This window comes from Platalea leucorodia (genome assembly GCF_965183815.1).
Source record: "Platalea leucorodia genome assembly, chromosome: 1".
NCBI classification, from domain to species: Eukaryota; Metazoa; Chordata; class Aves; order Pelecaniformes; family Threskiornithidae; genus Platalea; species Platalea leucorodia.
Window position 1 is genome coordinate 91,869,312 of NC_138823.1, and position 22,180 is coordinate 91,891,491.

General features: G+C 39.9%; 1 protein-coding gene across 1 annotated transcript; it reads right to left on the reverse strand.

The window, feature by feature from the left end:
* Positions 1-1,776: 1,776 nt before the first annotated feature.
* Positions 1,777-20,720, reverse strand: VPS4B (vacuolar protein sorting 4 homolog B). Its single transcript, XM_082325289.1, has 11 exons — positions 20,614-20,720; positions 17,795-17,906; positions 16,238-16,388; positions 14,903-14,970; positions 13,451-13,570; positions 13,053-13,209; positions 11,427-11,575; positions 11,172-11,253; positions 8,902-9,121; positions 5,753-5,890; positions 1,777-3,896 (listed from the first exon to the last, which is right to left on the reverse strand). The coding sequence occupies exons 1-11, from the start codon at positions 20,638-20,640 to the stop codon at positions 3,795-3,797; spliced, it is 1,326 nt and encodes a 441-aa protein (XP_082181415.1). The 5' UTR covers positions 20,641-20,720; the 3' UTR covers positions 1,777-3,794.
* Positions 20,721-22,180: the final 1,460 nt, after the last annotated feature.

Genomic DNA, 22,180 nt, shown 5'->3' on the forward strand with positions numbered 1-22,180 from the left:
CTCTGGCGTCCCCAAACACCAAGTCGATGTGATGAAGGGAAGGAGTATCCTTGAGTTGAGTTCATTCATCAAGTTGGAGCCTCTTAAGTATGATAAAGGATGCAAAGGTGAGTAAACAGAAAATGGCACAAAACAGTGACCTAGTCAAAAAGCTACCATCGGAAGGGCGTGTGTATATAGAGGTAGGGAGGGAGAGGAAGAATTGTAATTAGGTCACAGGGACCAAAAGACAAATAACAGGACAAGCTTATCTAATACCTGGGCTGTCAGTTCGCAAAAGCCAGGACAGGATGAACGAACAATTAAGTTTTTACACAGCTAATTATGATGACTGAGGATTTGTGGAATAAAATCACTGGATTAAAATATCGTTAAGAAAAAGCTAAAGAAAAATCGAAGGGGGAAGCACTGGAGCTATGCCACAAGAGCTACCACAAAAACTACCTGCTCAAGAATAAAAGGAAGAATGTTTTGATAAGAATTAAGTATCTGTTGGAAAAGCAGCGCAGTAGGAAACAGTCCACCAAGTTCTTGCAATAGTTTACATAAGTTACAGGAATGGCTTTAAGTCAACCGTGATTACTAGGATGAATCTGGTTATGACCAAAAACATGTATGGAAGCCAATCATGAAACAAGCCTGTCATTCTGGAGGACGGAAAGAGCAAGCAGCAAAATAAAGATGTTCCTGCATATTTCAACAAATTTGGAACTGTTAGAAAGCTTCCTGTCAGGATAATCCTCAGAAATAACACGAAAAGTATCAGAATATATTATTAGGAAGACAACTAAACGAACACAAACAGTAGATTAAAATGTCTGACCAGAGAACATTCAGCAGCTTTTTTGCTTCAGTTGACAAAAAGGGGAAACTATGATCGGACACCCCGAGAGACAGGAGCACGAACAAAAGCTGATTCCAGAGTATCTGCCGCAGCTACGTGTGTTCCGCTCCACTAACTAAAACAAAAGCGTATTTGAAGACCAGCAGATAATTTGAAAACCAAAACCAATCAAACAAAAAACTTAAAGGAGGTTTGTACATTTTCTTTGTGCCAGAGAATGACAAAACAAAGCCCACGGGCCAATCAGGGAAGAAAAAAGACTCTGGAATTTGAGGTCAGTCAGGCAACATGGGAAAATATAACAAGTTGATTTACTGAGCTTTTCTAACCCTACAAGTATATGCATTGAGATGTATACCACAAGTGACAGGAAATCCAAAGTTTAATGTCAATGTGAAGAAACCATCTGTGAAAAACACAAGTAGCACATATACAACTGATTTAACTGAAAAACTATTTTACCCACAGGAAGGAAAATGACATTTTTTCATATTGCAGCCAGTAAGCAGTAACACCAGAAGTCTGGAAAAAAAATGTGTAACTAACTAGCCAAAGATGAGTCATACATCAGACCTTATGAAAAATGTACAACTAATTTATCCAGTATTTACAGAGGTTTTGATTATGTAAAGGAAATATAACCTTTCATGAATTCTTAATTTAGAGTATTTTCTATTAACATTGGAAAATAAAGGGGATTTTGCAGCTCCCCCCCGCCCCAGTTTGGCTATCATCTATTCTGGGATAACTTAGCTACGAGGCTCTGTGATATATATTAGTTTATTGCCATTTTACAAAGACAGCAAACCAAAAAGTTGTCCTTGTAGCTGCAGTTCTAAGCAGCAATGTTTATTTGGAATATATTTCTAAAAACAACTTTAAACATCAAACATTAATGCTTCTGTTACAGATGTCATCCCACAACTGAGCAAGCAGCAAGATGTAAATTTAAAACATACAGTATACCCTTCTTCTATGTTAAAGATAAGAGATTACACAGTTAAGCTTATGGAAACCCATAGGACAAACCAGCCTACCACAAAAAAAAAAGTTCCTGAGAATTTTAAGATTGCAGTAAGGACCCTCATTTTAAAAAAGGTCAAGAGACAAGTACTTCGGATAGTAGCTTCAAACCTCTGAGTGAGAGCCTTGCCAGTATGTGGCTCACTTCTGAACAGTTCACAAGAGGCAACTAAGAAAAAGCAATCCTCTTGCAACTAGGATTAAGTTTACTAACCATAGTTGCTTGCACCTACACTGGAATTCCTGCCCCCCCGCCCTAAAGGTCCACAAAAAGATTTGCAGTCCACTGATTCACATTTACATGTTCCAATGTAAGACAAAGGTAAAGCTGTGTGTAACTAAACGATTTTGGAAAGAATGTTTCGTCATGTTAGTAAGCAAAATCTCAGCACCTTGCAGATCAAAGAATTTTTAACTAAATATTTTGTTTAGCTGTTAAACATAGAAACCAAAGTCTAAAAAAAGTCAAGCAGTAAATTCTTGAACATTGAAGAAATACTCAAAGAACATAGCTGATGTTGTACTATGACATTTTACTTCATTTAAGTACAGCAAATTTCCCCCATCCTATGATTTATAAAGTACACAAAATATGTACACAAAGGAAACCAAACCCCATCAAAAGATGATCATCTATGTGTATACGTACATATAACATATACACACAAAATGTGCAAATTTCTTTTAATGCAAGTTAAACAAAGCATATGCAGGATAGAGTTGTACAATGATAATGGAACACCGAGTATTCTAGGTATCCTATTGATGGTTTGTATCTACAGCCAGTGCAAACTTACAAGGCACAAACTCAATGCTGACACTGTAGTGTTGTACGTTACATTCAGGCACATCTCAATTTGTAGTTCTTCAGAATAAGATCAATGGAATTGCTACTTCTGTACTAAAGTGCCAGCCTTCTCTCAAAGTTTAAGCACGAAATTGATGTAACCTATATGCAACAGTTATCAGGAGGGTTCCGAGTTAATTTATCACTGGAAAGTCTGTGGCTAAAACATCTGTTATACTCTCCTTGAGTGTGAAAGTACGCTATGTCCCAAAGTACCTCCCATACATTCTCCAAAGACTACCTATATCTTGCCAGCCTTGACATGTGGAATCTTACAGGATATTATTAATGCTTTTTTTTCTAACTTTAGTCAAACTCCTGCAGAAAGTAAATCCAAATTAAAAAAAAAAAAAAAAGAACAGCCAGCAAAAAACCTTTTGAGATACTTGCATTTAACAAACTTTTGCTAAATTGCATAGTGACACATGTGTATCAGCTAGTAGAGTTAAAAACAAAAGCTTGCTGTTTAAGGCAAAATTTTAACACAGAATAGCAGACAAAGCCAAATACCAGTTCCACCAGTATTTAAACAAAGTACTGGCCCATGTAGTCTTATACTCACAGTGTTTTCTTTCTTTAATAGCAAATCCACACTTGCAGTATGCTTGATTAGCAAATTTTGTTGCATTTTTCTAAATGAAATGAGAGCAATTAGTATGTAGGCTGATTGACTGAAACTGAAAACACCCAACAAACATGTTTTCTTCCACCCCTCAAAAAAGGGTTTTTTTGAGCCTACTGGGAGTTTAAAACTCACTTGTACCCAGGTCTAATATAAAACCTAAAATTGAACTAATCATTTAAAGTATTCTAGTATTTAATAGACTTTACCACATCACTTCGCTGTCTCACCCTAAAATTTTATTTTCATATTATTTTTCAATAGAAGACATTTAATAGACATCTGAGGAAAACAATACAATACAAAAGCTTAAGGGTCTTTGCAAAGGTATCTTCTATGCCTTCTGCAAAGTAAGAAAGGAGTGATTTTATTGGCATTTATTTGAAGTGCCATCCATAAAGACACAAGAATACTTAAGAAAGCAAAAAAAGTTCTAATGCTCCACGTGTATCTTTGGTTTAGCCTTCCTGACCAAAGTCTTCTGTAAACTTCTTCAACTTCTCCAGGTCCTGTTCATTAACTGTTGGTTTTGTGCTAGCTAGTGACCTGAGCATATCGACCTGTCAGAGAAAAAAAAAAAAAAAAAGTGTTTTCAGAAACAAGTATAGTACCACCCCTAACAATATTGTTGCCAAGACAAATATGCATTAAAAAGCCCATTAAAACAAGATGACCGTAGGAGCTCCTATTTATACAAAACTTTAAGTAAGCCTAAACTTATTTTGTTCTGCACAGAGGCAGCATTTTAACCCTGTGAAGACAGACAACTGTCAGTGAGTTTTCTAATAACGAAACCACAACCTCAGGTTGAGGTTTAAGCCACTCATCCATTCAAGTTTTATTCACCTCTTTTTACTGAAATGAAATTCCTTTCTTTTTTTTTGTCAGTTACTATTTTCAACCCATCTTTACCTACAGTAGTTTAAAGTGGAAAATAATCAGATGTTCCCATGTACTCTTCATAGTCCAACAATATAGTACAGTAGTTTGTGATTCATCTCTAGCAAAGTTTTACTGTTCATGACTGGTAATTTCTGTCTCTCCAATTCAGCTGATTCCCTAGATAAATATTTAGATACTAGAAAATGGAGTTCAGAAAAATCAAAGGTCTGAAGTTGAAAGCAGCAGTTAAAACACCCTATGAATAAAAAGGGGCAAGAAAACTGATCAAGTCCTAGCCACAGGCAACTGAAAAAAGTAGATGTCTAACACCTCATATTACTATAAGATTATGGGTAAAACCAAAAGTTAACATCATGATTTTCTAGACTTGAGATTTGTCTCATCAGAAAGAATTAAAGCCTGATCTTTTTAAGGACCGGAACTGATTTTGGACACTGAAACAACTGCCTATGCAACTATAGTGCATCAGAGCCCAGGTACCATGAGGAGCACACAAGGAATTATTATGTTCAATTCCAGGAAAGACTGATTAAAAATCCGCTTAGACCATGCAGGCAGAAGTTTTAGGGCAGGCCTACACCTGCATACATCCTTTTGTGCTTCCTCAGTATGCAAATATGCACAGAAAATTCTTTTCTGAAATATCACAACTGTTATATTTACAAAGCAGTGCCTACTGTTTTAGAGGTTTGTGACTCCCATGAAATACACCGATTTCTTTCATTCATTACAGGACTGTTTGCACACAAGAACTGACAGCAGCACAGATTTGATATCAAGTCCTTCCCTCAAACATTGTACTTAAATTCAGAATCTTCTTTTCTTGGGGAAAAATACAGAATGAGTGTCCAGCAATTTATTTATTTTTTTTTTAAACAGTGAACTAAAATTTCAATTTGTCTTAAAATGATATATTGTATTCCCTAGACCGAAGCAAGTATTTTAACACGCACAAAGAAAACAGCTGAAAGAGCTGCATCACCTGTGATGAAATTTAACCAAAACTACCATTATATTCACCATCTTTTTTACATTTTATTGTTTATGCTTGCATTTATTTCCTGGGCAGTATTTACCTACAGCACTGACTTCCCAATTTGTACTGAATATAGTTTTCCATTTCCCAGTATCAATATTAATGCTACAGAGTGATGGGAAGGAAGCATATAATGGGGCAGGGATTCTGAAGGTTCTGAATGAATAAAAGACAAGTGAAAAAACAGTGGAAGAGCCAGATGCTGTCTATGGATGAAAGGACAGCAGCTGCATGCCAGCAGACAAGAACAATAAGAAAGTAATGCTTATCAGGGATAGAGAGCTGGCTTTTTCACAAACATGCTGTACTGGAGCACTGTATGTTGGGAATTCACATGTTATCTGGTATGTCCAGCATTTCTGAAAACAAACAACTCATCCAACTGCCTTGCATAATCATTTGAAAAAGAATCTTTTACCTCAAAGTCTTTTCGGAGTTCTGCAAAGCAAGGAAGAAATGCTACAAAAGAATACCTACCATGGAAACTTGAGGCTCCAGTAATTTATCGCCTGGAACCTCCATCCATGTCATTTCTATGGCTTCAGGATCACCTGGAGAGCAAGGGGTGAACAAATCTACCATTGTATTTGGATTAGACACTGATGGTCCTTTTACCTAAAAATAAGAAAATAGTCAGTTTATAGGAGTTATAATTTTAAAGACAAAAACAAGAAGCTGAACAGCATCTTTAGAGCAAAAACATTTCTTGATTTTATACAGGTGTCCCACCCATTGGGAAGACATGTCCTGTGAAAGAAAAATTGTATGAATGGACTGGCATCATTCACTTTGAAAACACGCAGCTGTAGCCAGGTACTTATAACCACATCAGGTCAAATCCCAGGAGTCGCTTCCTCCTAAGGTTGAGGATTTCTGTGGAAAACTAACATGCCAGGAAATCTAGCTGGAGGAGAGCACCCTTCCTAGTCCCTCTGCACTTTGGAAGTCCATTCATCACTGGTCAACAGCTTTCTAAAAACTTCTCAGTAATTACCCTTGAGTGCCCCTCAAGTCAGGAAGCCAGAGATGGCTTTTTAATCTTTGACGTACTGCCCTACAAAGCTCTGAGCACCTTTTCTGACACCACCTCAGCAGCACTCGACAGAAAACAGGGCCATCTAGTGGGAGAACAGAAAGCACCCTTTTTTCCCAGACACATGGACAGACCCAAAAAAGCTGCACCAGGTGTCTGTTCCCTTTCTGCAACACGTTATCTGGGACCCACAGTTTTATTTTCCTTCATCGTTACCTGAAGCATCACACATCCACAGGAACTCAAAACATATGCAAAGATTGAAAGACAACACGCTAACTGGCTATTTTTAGCAGCAGAGAACTGGATTTGCTATTCCAAACTGCATTTAAAGCACGATGCTGAAGAGCACAGACTGCAATATTCAAAATGCACTCTGACAAACCTGTATTATCACATAGAACAAGGACTGGTTTACAATGAATTAATAATAACTGAGGAAAGCACGGTTTAACTGGGGCAAGTTGTCTGTTATGATGCAAATAATTAATAAAACTAAGATTTTGCTTATAAAAAATAGGAAATCGCATCCAATTAAAGTACTAACAACATAATTGGAATCAACGTGGCTTATGTCAGAGCCCTCAAAGTACTGAGTTGTGTTTGTTTTTTTTTTTTTCCCCTTCCTTTTTTGGGGGCAAAAGAAGAGGTAAGAATTGCTTTTGGTTTGCTCTGCAAACTATGACAACTGACGTTATTCCATTGCGCCATGGTAGTCCGATACATGCCTCAGATTCTTCCAAATTTGAACGAAAGGCTAAAAGGTAACAGCCCTTTAGCCAGAAATGTCATTGTCACTTAAAGTCAACAACGGATAAATACTTCAGGCATCACTGCTTAAGGGAAGGAAGCATCTAGAAAATCCTTGATATATCAAAACAGCTGCTTATTTTTAAACAAATACAGTGTTACTGCTGAGTTGCCCCCAGAAGAAACTTATCAAGTCAGTGTTTCGAAATACTCATTTTGTTTTTAAACTGGGAAAAGCTCTTCAAAAACCCTTTAAAATATTTGGGCTCCACCCCTCCGTCCCCAAATGACAGGCTGAAGGTTTATTTTAATAACTACAAAGTTGACAAAGGTTTCCTCAATGCAGACTCTGGAAACTTACATAGTCCTCTCATATTCTGGACCATATTGGATTTAAGTGTTCCTTTCTCTTTGAATCTTAGGCTGAATGTGTTCCTTGGAAGAAACTACATGGAAAAAAAGAGCCTATCTTCAATTCAGAATAACAGTAGCTGTTCAGTTTAGGGCCTTTAACCCTTCTATGTCAGGCTGAGTTACTGGTGAAAAAATTGTAATTGTAACGGAGATGACCAAGAACTGCTGCCAATGCAAGTTACATGGTACTTAACTCTTGACAGCTTAGGATCTGAAATTTTTCCTACTTTACCCAACCCCACATCTACTCTTTTAAGGACCAACAAAATGAAAGCTTCCCTTTACAGCAGCAAAAACCTTTGCACAATATCTGGACCCATCTTCACCCAAGATATAGGAATTTCTGTAAAATCAAAGTAAACTTTGTAAAACTTTGATTTTACAGAAATTCATATTGTTTATTTTTTACAGTAAAAATGTAAACAAAAAATACTTTTAGTCTGGGTCTACTCTAAAAAATACTATACAGGGAAAATATAGTTTTATTTAACTGATACACGTTGTATGTATTTGGAACTCTGTTTATAACTATTGATAACATTATCACACTTCTTTTCAATGAGGAGCCTGATAGCTTATAGACAATAATTAATTTGATTGAACAGGACCCATATGTGCAAATTCTCCAGGGGGTAAAAAAGCATTCCCAGATTTAATGGATTTAGATTGGTGCTAAAGAACTCTAGTTGGTTCTTTGTCAGATAAATTTTCTGAGATGCAAACATTTAGAAGAAATGTTTCTCAAGTCAGTAGGTGGCATGTAGAGGGAACTCCAAGATAAGCCAAACAATACAGTTTCAATAGTCTCTTTAGAGTGCGCCTAAGTAAGTGTAAACTAGTTTTCACAATACAGCAGCATCCATAGGATGCTGTGTGTTGCCCAGACAATGAAACACAGACCTTGCTCAGTTGATTCATTGATTCAATGTTTTTACCAGAAGTTTACAGGAACCTTATTTTTTCCAGTTTGAAAAATATGCCAAGTAAGCAGAATGTGCATAATTATAATCCATCTGTTCCCATATGGATGAGTGATACATTTATTTCAACATGCTAGAAATACATGAAGAACCACGTAACTTGATCCAGAAAAAGAACACCTCTAATTCCCATTTAAGTCAAACTTCAAACTGAATGCTTTTAATACTACCTAGAGACATGAAGAGTCATCAGAGCTTGGATTACACAGCATGAATACCCAGACAGTAGCTCCACTAGACTTATGGGAGGACTGGAGGGGGGATGGGGGAAGGAAAGAAAAAAACAAAAAAGAAAGAGGAGGAATACCCAAGTTCTCCCCGGTCGATAAAAAGGACATTCATAAGCGTGCAGTATTACCCAAAACCAAATTCAGTTTACTTGCAAGGAATTCAAATTAAGATAGTTCTCAGAGATGAAATAACTCAAAATTTTTTTTATTCCTACTTACTTTTTTAAAGTGAGTAGCTGATTGCACTTTTCTAACAGGCTGCATCAGTGCATCACGTACAATGATGCTTATATCTGCACCAGAATAGCCATCAGTTCTCTTTCCAAGCTCTCGATAATCTGATTCCGTTAGGAGATTTGGAGTTGACCCAAGGTGAAGTTTGAACATTGCAGCCCTGGCATGGTCTTCAGGTAAAGGAATATAAATACGCTTCTCAAACCTGGTTTAAAAAAGGAAAAACCAAAATGTTCCACAGATGCTAGCTCATGCAGGTGCACAGTGGAAAGAAGCTTATGCAAATAAGTATATGCCTTGTTCCTAACAATATTAGAAAGAAGCAGTTTCAGTATTATAAACCTTTAAAGAAAAAATCTGAGGCAAATATTCAACAACCTGTTCTCATGAATAATACTGTAGCTAGCATAAGCTAACATCCAGAATATAACAACTACTTCCTTTTCATGACAAAGATCTCTTCAGATTGAAGTTTTTCCAGATTCTCTCCAGCAGAGTTTGTGTTTTAAAAGAAAAAATTGAGAGGAAAAGTCTTTAAGTGCTGAAATATATTTGAACAGTTTTCACACTCAAAGAACTGCCTGATAACAAGCTGACACAACCACTTTCTACAGTCTCCAACTAAATTAAAGAAAACTTCATAGTTGGAAGCAAATTTGAAGTCGTATTCTCAATACAGTTGTCAGTATAAAACATTGATAACTGCAGTTCTTTGAAGCAGCATCTGTTCTCACAGTGGGGATTACTTCCCACCAACAAAATGAAAGTGACTAAATTCTGTAGAACACAATTAACTTGATATAAATTATAAACTGGGCCAAATCCATGAAAAATTAATTTGATTACTGCCACTGTTGTACAAGTTCCTTTAAGTCTTATGGACAAGACTTAGAGAGCTACTGTTTCACACTGCAGAAATCAGAGAATGGTTTGGGTTGGGAGGGACTTTTAGAGGCCACTTAGTCCAACCCCCCTGCCATGGGGGGGGACATCTTCCACTAGATCAAGTTGCTCAAAGCCCCGTCCAGCCTGGCCTTGAACACTTCCAATGATGGGACATCCACAACTTCTCTGGGCAACCTGTTCCAGTGTCTCAGCACCCTCGTTGTAAAAAATCTCTTCCTTATGTCCAGTCTAAGCCTACCCTTTTTCAGTTTAAAACCACTGCCCGTTGTCCTGTCACTATAGGCCTTGGTAAAAAAAAAAAAAAAACAAACCCACAACATCTCTCCATCTTTCTTAGAAGCCCCCTTTATTTATTGAAAGGCCACAATAAGGTCTCCCTGGAGCTTTTTCTTCTCCAGGCTGAACAACCCCAACTCTCTCAGAGTTTCTTCACAGGAGAGGTGTTCCAGCCCTCTGATCATTTTCATGGCCCCCTTCTGGACCCACTCTATCAGGTTCATGTCTGTCTTGTACTGTGGACCCCAGAGCTGGAATTTCAAGAATGACTTGAAATTTTAAGCAACATGTTCACCTCTAAATTCGTCTTACCCAAAACTACAGTCATACAGGTTGGAAGTGACCTCTGGAGGTCACCTGGTCCAACCCACAATCAAAGTATGGCCAGCTTGAATTAAGTATGTAAATAAGTCAGTGACAGTCACAAAAACGTAATGTTTCTTTAGCCTACAAAAACGACCATTATCCAAGCTGTGTCCTCATCACAACATAATCATACTTGTCTCATAGCTGTATTTGTCCTCTGCTGCTCTGCAGCTCAAAGAAAGATCCAGCTAATCAGATACAGGTATAGAAACCCTTTATCTACAAAAAAAGCAGTTAAAACATGCACTGAAAGATCACAAATTATGCCTGACCAGTAGAAAACCATGGGGTTTCTGTGTAACATAAGGCTACATTTCCATGAAATAACTCAAGCTATTCAACAGTTTGTTAACAGCTGAAAAGGAAAGCTCTACCCCCTCTTGCCCTTCTGAGGTGCATATTTTGTAACTTGTCCCCCAAGCCCACCAGACAAACAACCAACAAGGAAACAGAATAGTTTTCTGCTTGCTCAAGCACAATCAGCTAACCAAGAGATCAAATAAACTACAGTGCCAATGTAAGAGTGAACAACCTACCTCTTTAAAGGGGCAAGGGGCTATTAGTTTGTCTCAGTCCATCTCATGGAATTGAGTTGTAGAACATTAGCCATGTCTGCAAACACGAGCTGGATTACTACCTCTAGTAGTCTCAGACTGAACCCTCACAACAGTTGCGAATTTCTTATCATGAAAAAAATGCCATCATACCGTCTCCTGATAGCAGAATCCAAAACCCAGGGTATGTTTGTCGCTCCTAAGACCAAGATTCCTTCGTTGTCAACACCAACCCCTATATCAGGGCAGAAATCATTTCACCATTTAGATGATAAACAAAGACTGTTTTAAAATGTCATCAAAATTTAACAGGGTGGAACCGCAGATCTTTTTAGTGTTCTCATGCAGCTACACTTAAAATACATATCTTAATTCCTTTGACTGATTCTGAAAACGAGGTAAACTTACCTTGCATCTGGACTAGAAATTCTGTTTTTATTCGTCTAGCAGCCTCACTTTCATTTTCACTTCTTGACCCGCACAGAGAATCTATCTCATCAATGAAGATAATAGAAGGTTTGTTTTCTCTGGCAAGCTGGAACAAGTTTTTCACTAATCTTAAAAAAGGAAACAGCTTCAGTTATCTTAATGATTACACCAGTAAAAACACATAACTTAAGATTATGATACAGTCACTTCCTTTAGAGAAAGCTAAAAAAGTATGAACATAAAGCTACTCAAAGATACAACGTTCTTCCAGCTCCAAGACTCCGCATTATACTGAGTGAGACAGCCCAGCATAATGGGAGGTGAAACATTTTAGAGTACTCCAAGCATGGTGTTGCAAGAAAAAGCCCTTTTTTCGGTTTACACTTCTACAAGATAGCCTGGGCTATACAAAACCACCACTCTAGACAGATTCAAAAGAACATAGCGTTCTCTTATTTAACATTTGTAACCTAATCAGATTAACTCTAGAGATCTTGTAAGAAATAACACGTACATTTACTTTATATAACTTTACTAGATACTTTTTATATGACAAGTTGGTTTGCCAAAAAAAAAAAAAACAAACCACCCTAGCCATATCTTATTAACACATTTTACTAACTTAAAAAGAAAAATAAATAGGAACATGCTGGGAAATTCTTCACATTACCAGCACTAAATCTCAGGCCATAGTCTCAAATGAAGTCAAACAGAAAAAAATGCCAAGCTGGACTCCAGTTCTGTATTCCTTTTGCAACAGAAGAAAAGTAGCTTAAGGTTTCCAGCTTTTGGGGGAAAAAATCCAGTTCAAACACTTTTACCTAACGGCCTTTCTTCCTCATCCTATCAACTTCAGTGTTGCTCAGTTGTCCCACACTTGAAACTATTAAAGCATGGTTTTGACAAGTATTCTTATCGTCATATGAAAGTCCTTTCTGTACAACAAACCCAGAGCTTTTTCTTAATTCAGGAAATCTTCATTGGAAGCCTAGGTGGACAAATTCCTGCACTTCTAGACTGCAGCCAAGACGTCACTTCAGGCTTCTTGGTCTTCACATATCACATAGTAACAAACAAAGAGCTAGCATGGGGAACCGTGAAATTTTCTTTCACGGCCACTCCTCTCCTTCAGCTTATTTTTGCAAGTCTCTTATATCTTCTAGATTTTGTTTGAAATCAGCACAAAGAAAAAACACCTCCGTATGGACAAAGAAATGCCACATGTTAACAACACAGCTGCTGGGACAGATGAGCGGGGAAATGCCAAGAGGCAGCGTATGTCTACACTTCAGACTGATGTAGTGTGCAATCACAGCTGAGCTCAGAAGGGGAATGAGCTCCATGGTGCTCCCGAAACCTTTCTGAGCTAGTTTTTTAAAGCTATCTTGAGCACTGAAGAGAGGTCCAGCTGCAGCAGTACAAAATGCAGCACATGACAATATCTTTACATGGCACTGCAGCATAAAGCATAGAAACACCTGAAGTTTGTTTTTTAAAAAGATATGACCCTTCCCACAAATTCAATTTCTTTAAAGCAACTTATCTAGCTCTGTATTAATTTATTCTTGCCAATGTTTTCCTGGACCTCTGGCAACTCCAACTTACTTTTCACTTTCACCTAACCACTTTGAGACAAGGTCAGAGGAAGATACTGAGAAGAAGGTAGAGTTGTTTGCTTCTGTTGCCACAGCTTTTGCTAAATAAGACTTTCCTGTTCCTGGTGGTCCAAACAGGAGAATCCCTCTCCAGGGTGTTCTTTTTCCTGCAAGAGAGAAACCAGCAGTCTTCAAAATACTGTATAAAGACTGAACCTATTTTTCTGGTGAAGCCCCTTTAATTTACTCAAAGGTTTTCCACATCTACCCATGAAACTTCCACCAGATGGATCACAATCTCTTGGTTAAGACCGCAGCTTAAGTCTCCGATACATTGGCATAACACTCTTCTCAGACCCCAGTGCCAGTCCTGACTGGCCAATAGCAAATAACTGCTGTAATTCTGACCTGTAAACAGGTGCGGAAATTTAATGGGCAAGATCACTGCTTCTTTAAGTGCTTCTTTAGCACCTTCGAGGCCAGCAACATCACTCCATTTGACATTTGGTCGCTCCATAACAATTGCTCCTATAAGAAAACATTGTATAAATCAGTGATGCACATATCTTTTCACAACTTCAATAAATTCCATTTTGGAAAAAAAAAAATTAAGAAATCTATGCCCATGTCCATACTGAATAAGACCAAGGCATTTCTAAGTAGATATAAACACTGAATACTGTTAGTCAAATGGATGTTATTTCTACAGAAATCTGTCACATTGTTTTACCACAATAAACAATAGATAAACCATAGAAATTTTCTCACATGAACAAATGCCAACCAACCCAATGCTTATCTAAGTACTCAAACACACTGAAAGTTTCAGTTGCTCTATTTCTCTACAAGGGGCTTTCTATAATTTCACACTTGGCTTTCACCAGCTATTTTCTTGATACTTTCACCCTTTGCCTTCAGAGCTCTGAAGTAATTTAAGGCTTTTTTTCTTCACAGGTCAGCTTCATGTGGGAAGAAATGAAGTCTTTATAGTGAGAGACAGGATAAGAGTCCCATGCTCATAATTTTTCTGTCATTTTAAAATATAGGAAACTGTTCCATAGAACTGTGCAGAGGATTAAATAAAAGTGTAGAGAAGTAGAAAAAGCATGGCACAGTTTCCAAATATGATACAATAGCTCCTGAAATTACACAGTCAGAAATCTGGTAAATGCATTTGATCTTTGTTACACTGAAAAATACGGGGAGAACAATGAAGTTTCTTCAGATCCATAAGCACCTTCTGTCATGGAAGCTCTGAACAATTCTTCACCATTAAAGGGTAAGAAGTATCAAAGCAAGCCTCTTTTTTACTGCATACAAAACTACTGGTAGCTGCTATACATTGTATCACTGACTGTATTCAGCACTTGAATTCAAAACCCCAAACTGTTATGTTACTCAACTGGGAGACCATCATCACTGCATATGAGAAAATGCTGCCCATTACAATAAACAAGCAAGAATCCATGTTCTCAACTCCTAAACTTGAGCACATGGCTTTTTCTGAAAATGGTCCTGCTTGCATTTAAGTGTTTGTATGATGTCTTTTACCTTAGCCTCTAGGCAATACTCTAATGCACTTAGGAGTAAAAAATACTGATTCAGTTTGGCCAATAGCTACCTGGGCTCTTGCAACTTCTCCCTTTGGAAAATGCTATCCTGATAAATGGTACAATTCTAATGTGAAGCACAGGGTAGAGCAGATAAATTTCAACATAGTCACTGTATAATTTCATGGCACACAAACCCATACTTCCATAAAGAACAGTAAGTTTATCCACAACATTTAGATGGCAAAAATTTAGGAATTTGCTTGACTGAAACCACCCCTATCTAAAGAAAAGGATGCTTCAAAATTACCCTGAAGTTGATTCTGTAGCTTCTTTTTTTCAGGATCCTCTGACTCCCCTTCCCCATCACTGTCATTCCTGATTTGGAAACAAGAAAAAATGTTGAAATACAATAAAAGAGACTGCTGTCTTAAGATAAAAATCAGAATGCAAAAAGCAGAAAAAGCACCAGTCTGATGAGCGAAAAACACCTTGAGATGCTTTCAGATCTTTACAAGTTTACAACATTGTACTCCTGCTTTTCTACACCACATTCTTTCTAATTCACTCTCCTCACCGTTTCAACTTCCTCTTATGGGTCTGAGCCCTCTTAAACACAGTTCTACTTGCTTTGAGCCAGCCTCTAGGAAACAAAAGCCCTTGTATCGAGCAACATCGAAGCACTAAAATGGTTTATTTGTAGACATTGGCACTTATCCCCTATCTGGAATTGCAACAGGACTTGGTCAATTCCATCTAGTACTGTGAAACTCTACACCCTCACCTTGTCAGAGCAAAGGAAACTGGAAGTTAAAGAAGGAAAAAAAGAGACTAGATAGTGAACAACTGGACTGGAGGTCATGAAAATACATGTAGCCTCTGTGACATTACCAACTCCTTGTATTATAAACCAGCAGAACACAGTACAGCTCAAAAAATAAAACTGATGGGACAAGTAGACAATGCAGGAGACTGAAAACCAGGTGAAGTTTCAAGAGACAACTGGGCAACTCTAGCTGTTCAGGACTGCTAAAAAAGGCAATCCCACCAGAAGGTATCATCCTGAACCCTTCCTCTCTCCTATCCCAACAGAGGCAGCAGCAAATGCAAAAGAGGCTCTGCTTGTTCAGCTCTCTGATACACAAAATGAAAAACAAGTCTCATAAAAGGAAAGCAGCAGAGAGACTAGGCAGCAGCAAGGCATTAGAGTGATTCAGTCCATCTTACAAGAACTTCACCCTACATAGAGCTTTGCACCTCTTATCAAGTGTGACAGAGTTCAAACTCAGGCCACAGTAATCATCAGTCTGAATTTATTTTCTAGTTGGTAAATATTTGCATGTAGAAAAATTTTAAGGGTCATCAGGCTCATTGCCGTTAAATCCAATAAGCATGTGTTAGTCTGAAACAGCTTTCATTCTTCAATGAATTTCCTATGCAACTGTTCACACATTTCAGTAAACAAGCACAGAAATGCCTGTGATGCTATTTGACATTATTCTTCTTTTATTAACCCACTGTATTTCAGCATTAGTAGTCATCTGAGGCATTTCAAAAACACTAGTTAAAATGATCTTTGAAGAGTTGAATTTTAGAATAAGCTGAGTTCAGGAAGTATTTTGCTTTACCTTCTCCAAAAACATACCCTTTTCCATCAGCAGGACCAGACTCTTTAACTTGTTTTGGTGCAGTTTTTTCTCTCTTTTTCAGATATTCTTTCAGCTTTTCTGCTCTGTCCAAGTATTCTGTACATTTCGTTCTAATGCTCTGTTTTGCTTTATCACCCTGTGCTTCATCTAAGAGTTTGAAGAGAAACAATGCTTTGTTAACAGCAAAACACATGTGCATCAATCAGAAAACAAAAGTAAATCTCTGTCTTCTTTATATCTTATCAACATACCTCTCTCAGGGCTCACCACATTACGAAACACCTCAACTACTTATTTTTCCACTACAGCATGGAAAGCAACAACAGGAAGGATGTCATCACCTACCAGAAGTCAAATATACACCTGAACATTGCTTTGGCTTAAAATTTTATTGTAAAAGATTAAGGACAATGGCACTGGAAGCTTTTCTGTCAGCCTTCCAAGCTGCTATACTTTGTCTTAATAACTCCTGTTCTAAAATAGCTCATCAAGAAGCTGCTTGTGCTGAGCAATTTTTATTTAGAAACATACTTTATTTTTCCATAGGCTCCTAATTTTAACAGATGTTCACATCATAAAGAAAAAAACTACATCAAACATCTGAAAGAGTTAGGTGTGGTTCAACAGCCACAGTGTCACTATTACACTATTTCAAATCAGCAATCAAAATTTAACATGTTATGTTTATGCGTTAAGTTTCCAAAAGTACATCAGTATTGTTAAAAGCACAGAAAGTGATATTCTGAGAAAGTCTGCAAGATATAAATGGATACGAAGTGATAAACACAAATTATCCTAAGTGACTATAAAGAAAATAGTGGTTTTTTTTAAATCATGGAGATCTGTAAGTGCACTTATGTCAGGCGAGCAACCCTAGCCCACTTAGATTAAGGCTGTATCTACGTTAAGAAAGCCCACTCCTTGCATACAAACACTGGACATGATGCAAAAGATACACAGAAGTGTGAAAAGAAAGGCATAAAACAATAGTTATGGCCATATGGAAACTGAATAAAAATTACAACATACAAATCCATCTCATACATTGTTGTTGACCAAGATGAACATCAAGACTATGACATTAAGGAGAAAAAATGCCAGCAGAGAGGCTGTAGAAAGGCAAGCGGCATGAGCTAAGGAGCAAAAAACGCTCCGTAGATACAACAAAGACTTCTTGTGTAACACGTGGTTTTCAGCACAACAGAAATACAGGGATCCCTGTACTTATTGTTACATTTCTTCATGCGCAGTGGCCAGCCTGAAACAGTGCTACAGCAGTCCAGAGGAGAGAGAGCAAACCCCTGCCTCCCCGTCTTATAAAAAATCTAAAACAAAACACAAGTAAAAAGTAATCCGATTTCTTGTGAGAATGGAGTAAGCACACAACACAGTAAAGGCAAAAGCTGCAAAATATATGATCTCAGTCAAACTACAATTAGCAAGAATCAGCTGATGATGAAAGTAAAAATGTAAATACTGATGTCAACATAGGAGATTACTCTGGCCAATTTGACTACTAAACTCTGCTTAATCATCCAAGACGTTACACTTACATTTAACAACATGGAGAAAATACTGCACAGCGTGTTGGTACAAGCGGAAGGCTTCCTCATAGTTTCCTGCTTTATCTTCTTGTGCCGCCTTGCTAGCAAGGTCTATTGCTTTCTGTAACACAAGCAAATAATTAAGTGCTGCGCGAGAGCATTTTGCATGATCTCTTTGATCATTTTAAGCATTTTTAAGCTGTTGATCTGACTGTTTTTTGACAGCCAGTTTTTCTGCCCTTCAACATTTACCCCAAAAAGCTGAAGGCAATTGATTGCAAGTCTTAGGTGGTGCTTTGTACATGACACAATATTTCTGTCCTTTCATGAACAGTGATTAACAAACTGCTGAGATTTACTAGCACACAAAAAGCGTAAGTGAGAACAAGTTTCTGGGTACTAAGTTGGTACTACTACTGGTTTGTCTATGCAGTTTTCCTTACCAGTCTTTTGCATTTATTATGGAAAGATTTTGAAATCTATTCCAAGTTCTTTCACCACAGACCGAGACACTCTGAACTATGAGTTATGACATCAGTACACCCTGTCAACAGCAGAGGCAATACAGGAAGTGCGTGATTACAATGCACTGAATCTAGCACTGACACTTTTCAAACCCTGTACTGGGAGACAGCTTTGAAGACTGACTATTTGTTTGGCTTCTCTAGTAGGGTTTAGGCTCTCAATATCCAAGTAAGAAATTCTAATTATCACTCCAGTAGCAGGGGGAGGAAAAAACCCAGCTAGACAGAGAACATACCCAAATCATAAGCATCAACAAAAATTCTAGGAGAAATTATGGATGGATTTGTAATTTGTTTGCTGAGCTGGTTTCAAATAAAACTGTGATCTACACCATTGTATTGCATACACTGGCCAGTAGATTTGTTGGTATCACCGTTATTCCTTTGCTCTTAAGTGCTTATTAGCTTTTATTACACTTTGCTCCTTGGAATGCCTATACCACTTCAGGACAATTAAAACTGTCAGTTTGAATGACCAGTTCATCTAAGTTTAAAAAAGGCAGTTGGTTAGCCAGAGTTAACCAACACTAACTAAATCTTCTGTAGCCCCTCTCCCCCTCCATTTTTCCACATTCAGTCAATTTCTTTTCCTAAACATTGTTAGTATGCTCAGGATGATTATGGTGCTGTCAGGGAGCAAGGTGGAGAGCTGCAGCAAGGAGTTTTCATTAGACATTCCAGTACAGATACTCTTGCCACTATCCAGACACTGATGTGTTTCAGGCAAAACAAAGCTAGTAAACAGTAGCCATGAGAGAAGAAACAGCAAAATCTCTCATTCTACTGCTCTGTGTTGCTGTCTTGGAAGCCAAGATCATCTGATCAGATCTACCTGAAGTCAAAAAGTAATCTACTTGAAAACAATGACCCTATAAAGCAGACTCTACGGCTCTGTTGTGGCAAGTGTTGAAACACTGTAAGCACCTGTTTCTTTGGAACAGAACTTCATCTTTCCTTTTTGGAGAAGACACGAGCTGCTAAGCAGTTTACTACATACAAAGGGGTAGTCCCCTCCTTGCTGCTCACCTTGTGCTGGCTCCGTTAAGTCCTTCTATGCACCATTCAAATCCAGCAAGAGAGCAAAAACTAACCCAAAAAAGAAGCTACTTTCTTCTTAAAGTTCTTAAGTCCTTTTAGTGACTTGAATTACCATAGAACAATCCAATGATTACTGGATCCAGTACAACAAAGACAGCGATACATGTGACACTAAATCCAAAGAATAAATGCCAAAGACCACCTGCTAAAACGGAACTGTGAAAAAACAGGGCATGTTGCAGCCCTGCTCCTCTGAAACAGAAAAAAGTCTGCATCATGCATTGACTGGTTTTGGTATACTCTGTTTTTGTAAATACCCAGAAGACTATTACTTAGGCATTATACTCTCAGCTCTACTACTTCATTACATCAGCAGGCATCTTAGCCTGTTACTGTGATGAAGAAGACTGTTATCAAATGGAAAAGAATTTATTAGAAAGTTGTATGAACTAGGGCATAGATGACCAGCTCTAACTATCCACGAGGCACAAATTGTACTTATCAGGCTATGGTCTGATAGTTTGATGAACATCACCCTCAAAGAATGTCAGCTTAAACAGGTTTCATTCTTCTTCTTATTCTAGACCCTGTGATATCTCCCCCAACTTGGCCAGTATAAGCGTTACATGGCCATAACGAGTTTACAGATATGACCATGGTTCAAAACAGCCAAAGAGAAAACAACTATTTTTAATACCGGTAATTTCTGGATCTGTTTTGCCAGCCAGCCACAGAACCGATTATACTGTCCCAGCTGAGGATTAATGCAAATAGAAAAACAGAACAGGCAAGCACTTCCTACGGTCAGTAGCCCTAGAAGAAACCTAAGCCAAACTACGTGCCTAGACCACAAGAGGCAACAGTGCTCCCCAGGGGGACGCCAGGCCCCGCGGCTCCGGCGTCCCGCAGGGCCGGTGCGACCGCCTGCTCGCCGGGTCCCCGTCCCCTCCCCGGGGACTCGGCGCCCGCCGCCAGCAGAGGCCAGCGCCGATGAGGGGATTAACCTGCGGCCTCCGTTACTTCCCAGCCCCACGCCGGGGCCCCTCGCCACCCCCCTGCGGCTGCCGAGGGAGGCAGCCCGCGGCCCTCCCGCCGCTGCCCCCGCCACCGCGACCAGGAGGCGCCTCCGCTCCCTGTGTCGCCGCCCCGCCCGCAGGCCCGGCCCAGGACACCCCGCGGGCGGCGGGGGCACCCCCAGCCCCTCCTGCCCGCGCCCCCCCGAACGCCGCCGCCGCCCCGCCCCGGGCAGGGCCGGCGTCGCTCTACCTGCAGGTTGCCGGTGTTGCCCGCCATAGCGGAGCGGTGGAGCGGGGGAGGAGGCTGGAGAAAGGAGCGCGGGCCTGCGGCTGCCGGTGGTGGAGCTCCCGCCCCCCTTCACCCCCGCCGCCGCCGCCGCCCACAGAACCGAAACCGCGGCCTCCGCCAGGCGCTTCCGCACCCCGAGCACCCACCGAACCGCTTCCGCTTCCGGGCACCGCCCCGCGCGCCTCGCCTGACGTCAGTGCCGTGCGCCCCGCCCCGCCCCGCGCCCCGCCCCGGGGCGGAGGGCGCCGTGCGCGTGCCCGCGTTTGTCGCGGCCGGATGAAGGCGGCGCGACCCGGCTTGGTCCTTGCGTCGCTTCTCTAAAAAGTTAAAACCCCTTTGCTGGGGTTTGGGGTAAAATTGATTTCCCCCCCCTCTCACGCTCAGTTTAAGAGATTTTCTGCCACCTCTGCCCTGCCCCCTCCCGGGGTTTGGTTGCCGTCGGCGGCCCGGGCTCGTGCGCGGTGGTCATGGCGGGAGCGCCGAGCGCCTTCCTTCCCAGAACCAGCTCTTAACGAGTTCGGGCCCAGTCACGAGCGGTCGGGCGTTGCTCGCCTGTGGGTCGGTAACAGAACTCGGGTGGCGCGCGAGGCCCGCGGGGCGTGACGGAGGAGGTGACTCAGAGCGCGGAGCAAGTCGTCAACCGGCCTTGTGAAGTTAACTTGCTGTAGGGGTTTATGAACGTCTGGTAAACCAGCGCCATATCCTTCCCCGCGCTGCTCTGACTCCTCTAGGGCAAAAAAGGAGTATCTGGGAAACTTCACTAGGTTAATAAGCCCCATTCTTCCAACCACCTCCAAGTAACCACCATAAAAATTTGACGTAATAATTTGTGTCATTTTTTGATTTTCTTCTGTAATAAAATAGTTCACTGAACGTTTTCGATACTGTCGGTCGGCTGCCTGTTCTAGGCAGAGGGTAAAAGGCACATCCCCAGCCACCCCTGTACTTGGGAAGGTTGTGGTAATCTCTTCCTCAAGTCATCTGGTTGGCAATTTATTTTGGTAAGTGTCCTCATATACCCACAGGCTGGAGGGTGCTTTTGTCGAATATTAGGCATGGTCAGTAACAGCTGTTCTCCTTGGCTCAATTGCAGATGTGAAAAGAGATGATGTACGAAAGATTAAATCATGTAATCAGGCTTTGGGAAATGAGATGGTAAAGAGAGATGGTGGCGAACATGTATTGAGTTTGTCACAAAAGACAACTGGCCAAGTGACGGGAGAGCTGATGATTTCCAAAGGAACCTTATAGCTGTGTCATCAGGATCCAAGCATAGCATTGATGGTGTGAAGTGCTCAAGAAAAACTCTGTGGATTAAATCACATATATCCATTTCTTTCTTATTCCATCTTCAAAGCGTGAAGCAAAACCATCGTTTTTACCCTTTCACCATTTATTATGCCATCATGGAGCCTTTGGTCTACTTTTAACCTCCTTTTTATTTAAAACACACTACTTCCTTGGGGATATTGTTTCCCTTCTGTCTTCACCTTCTCATTCTGATTAGTGTAACAGAGTATTCCCAGAT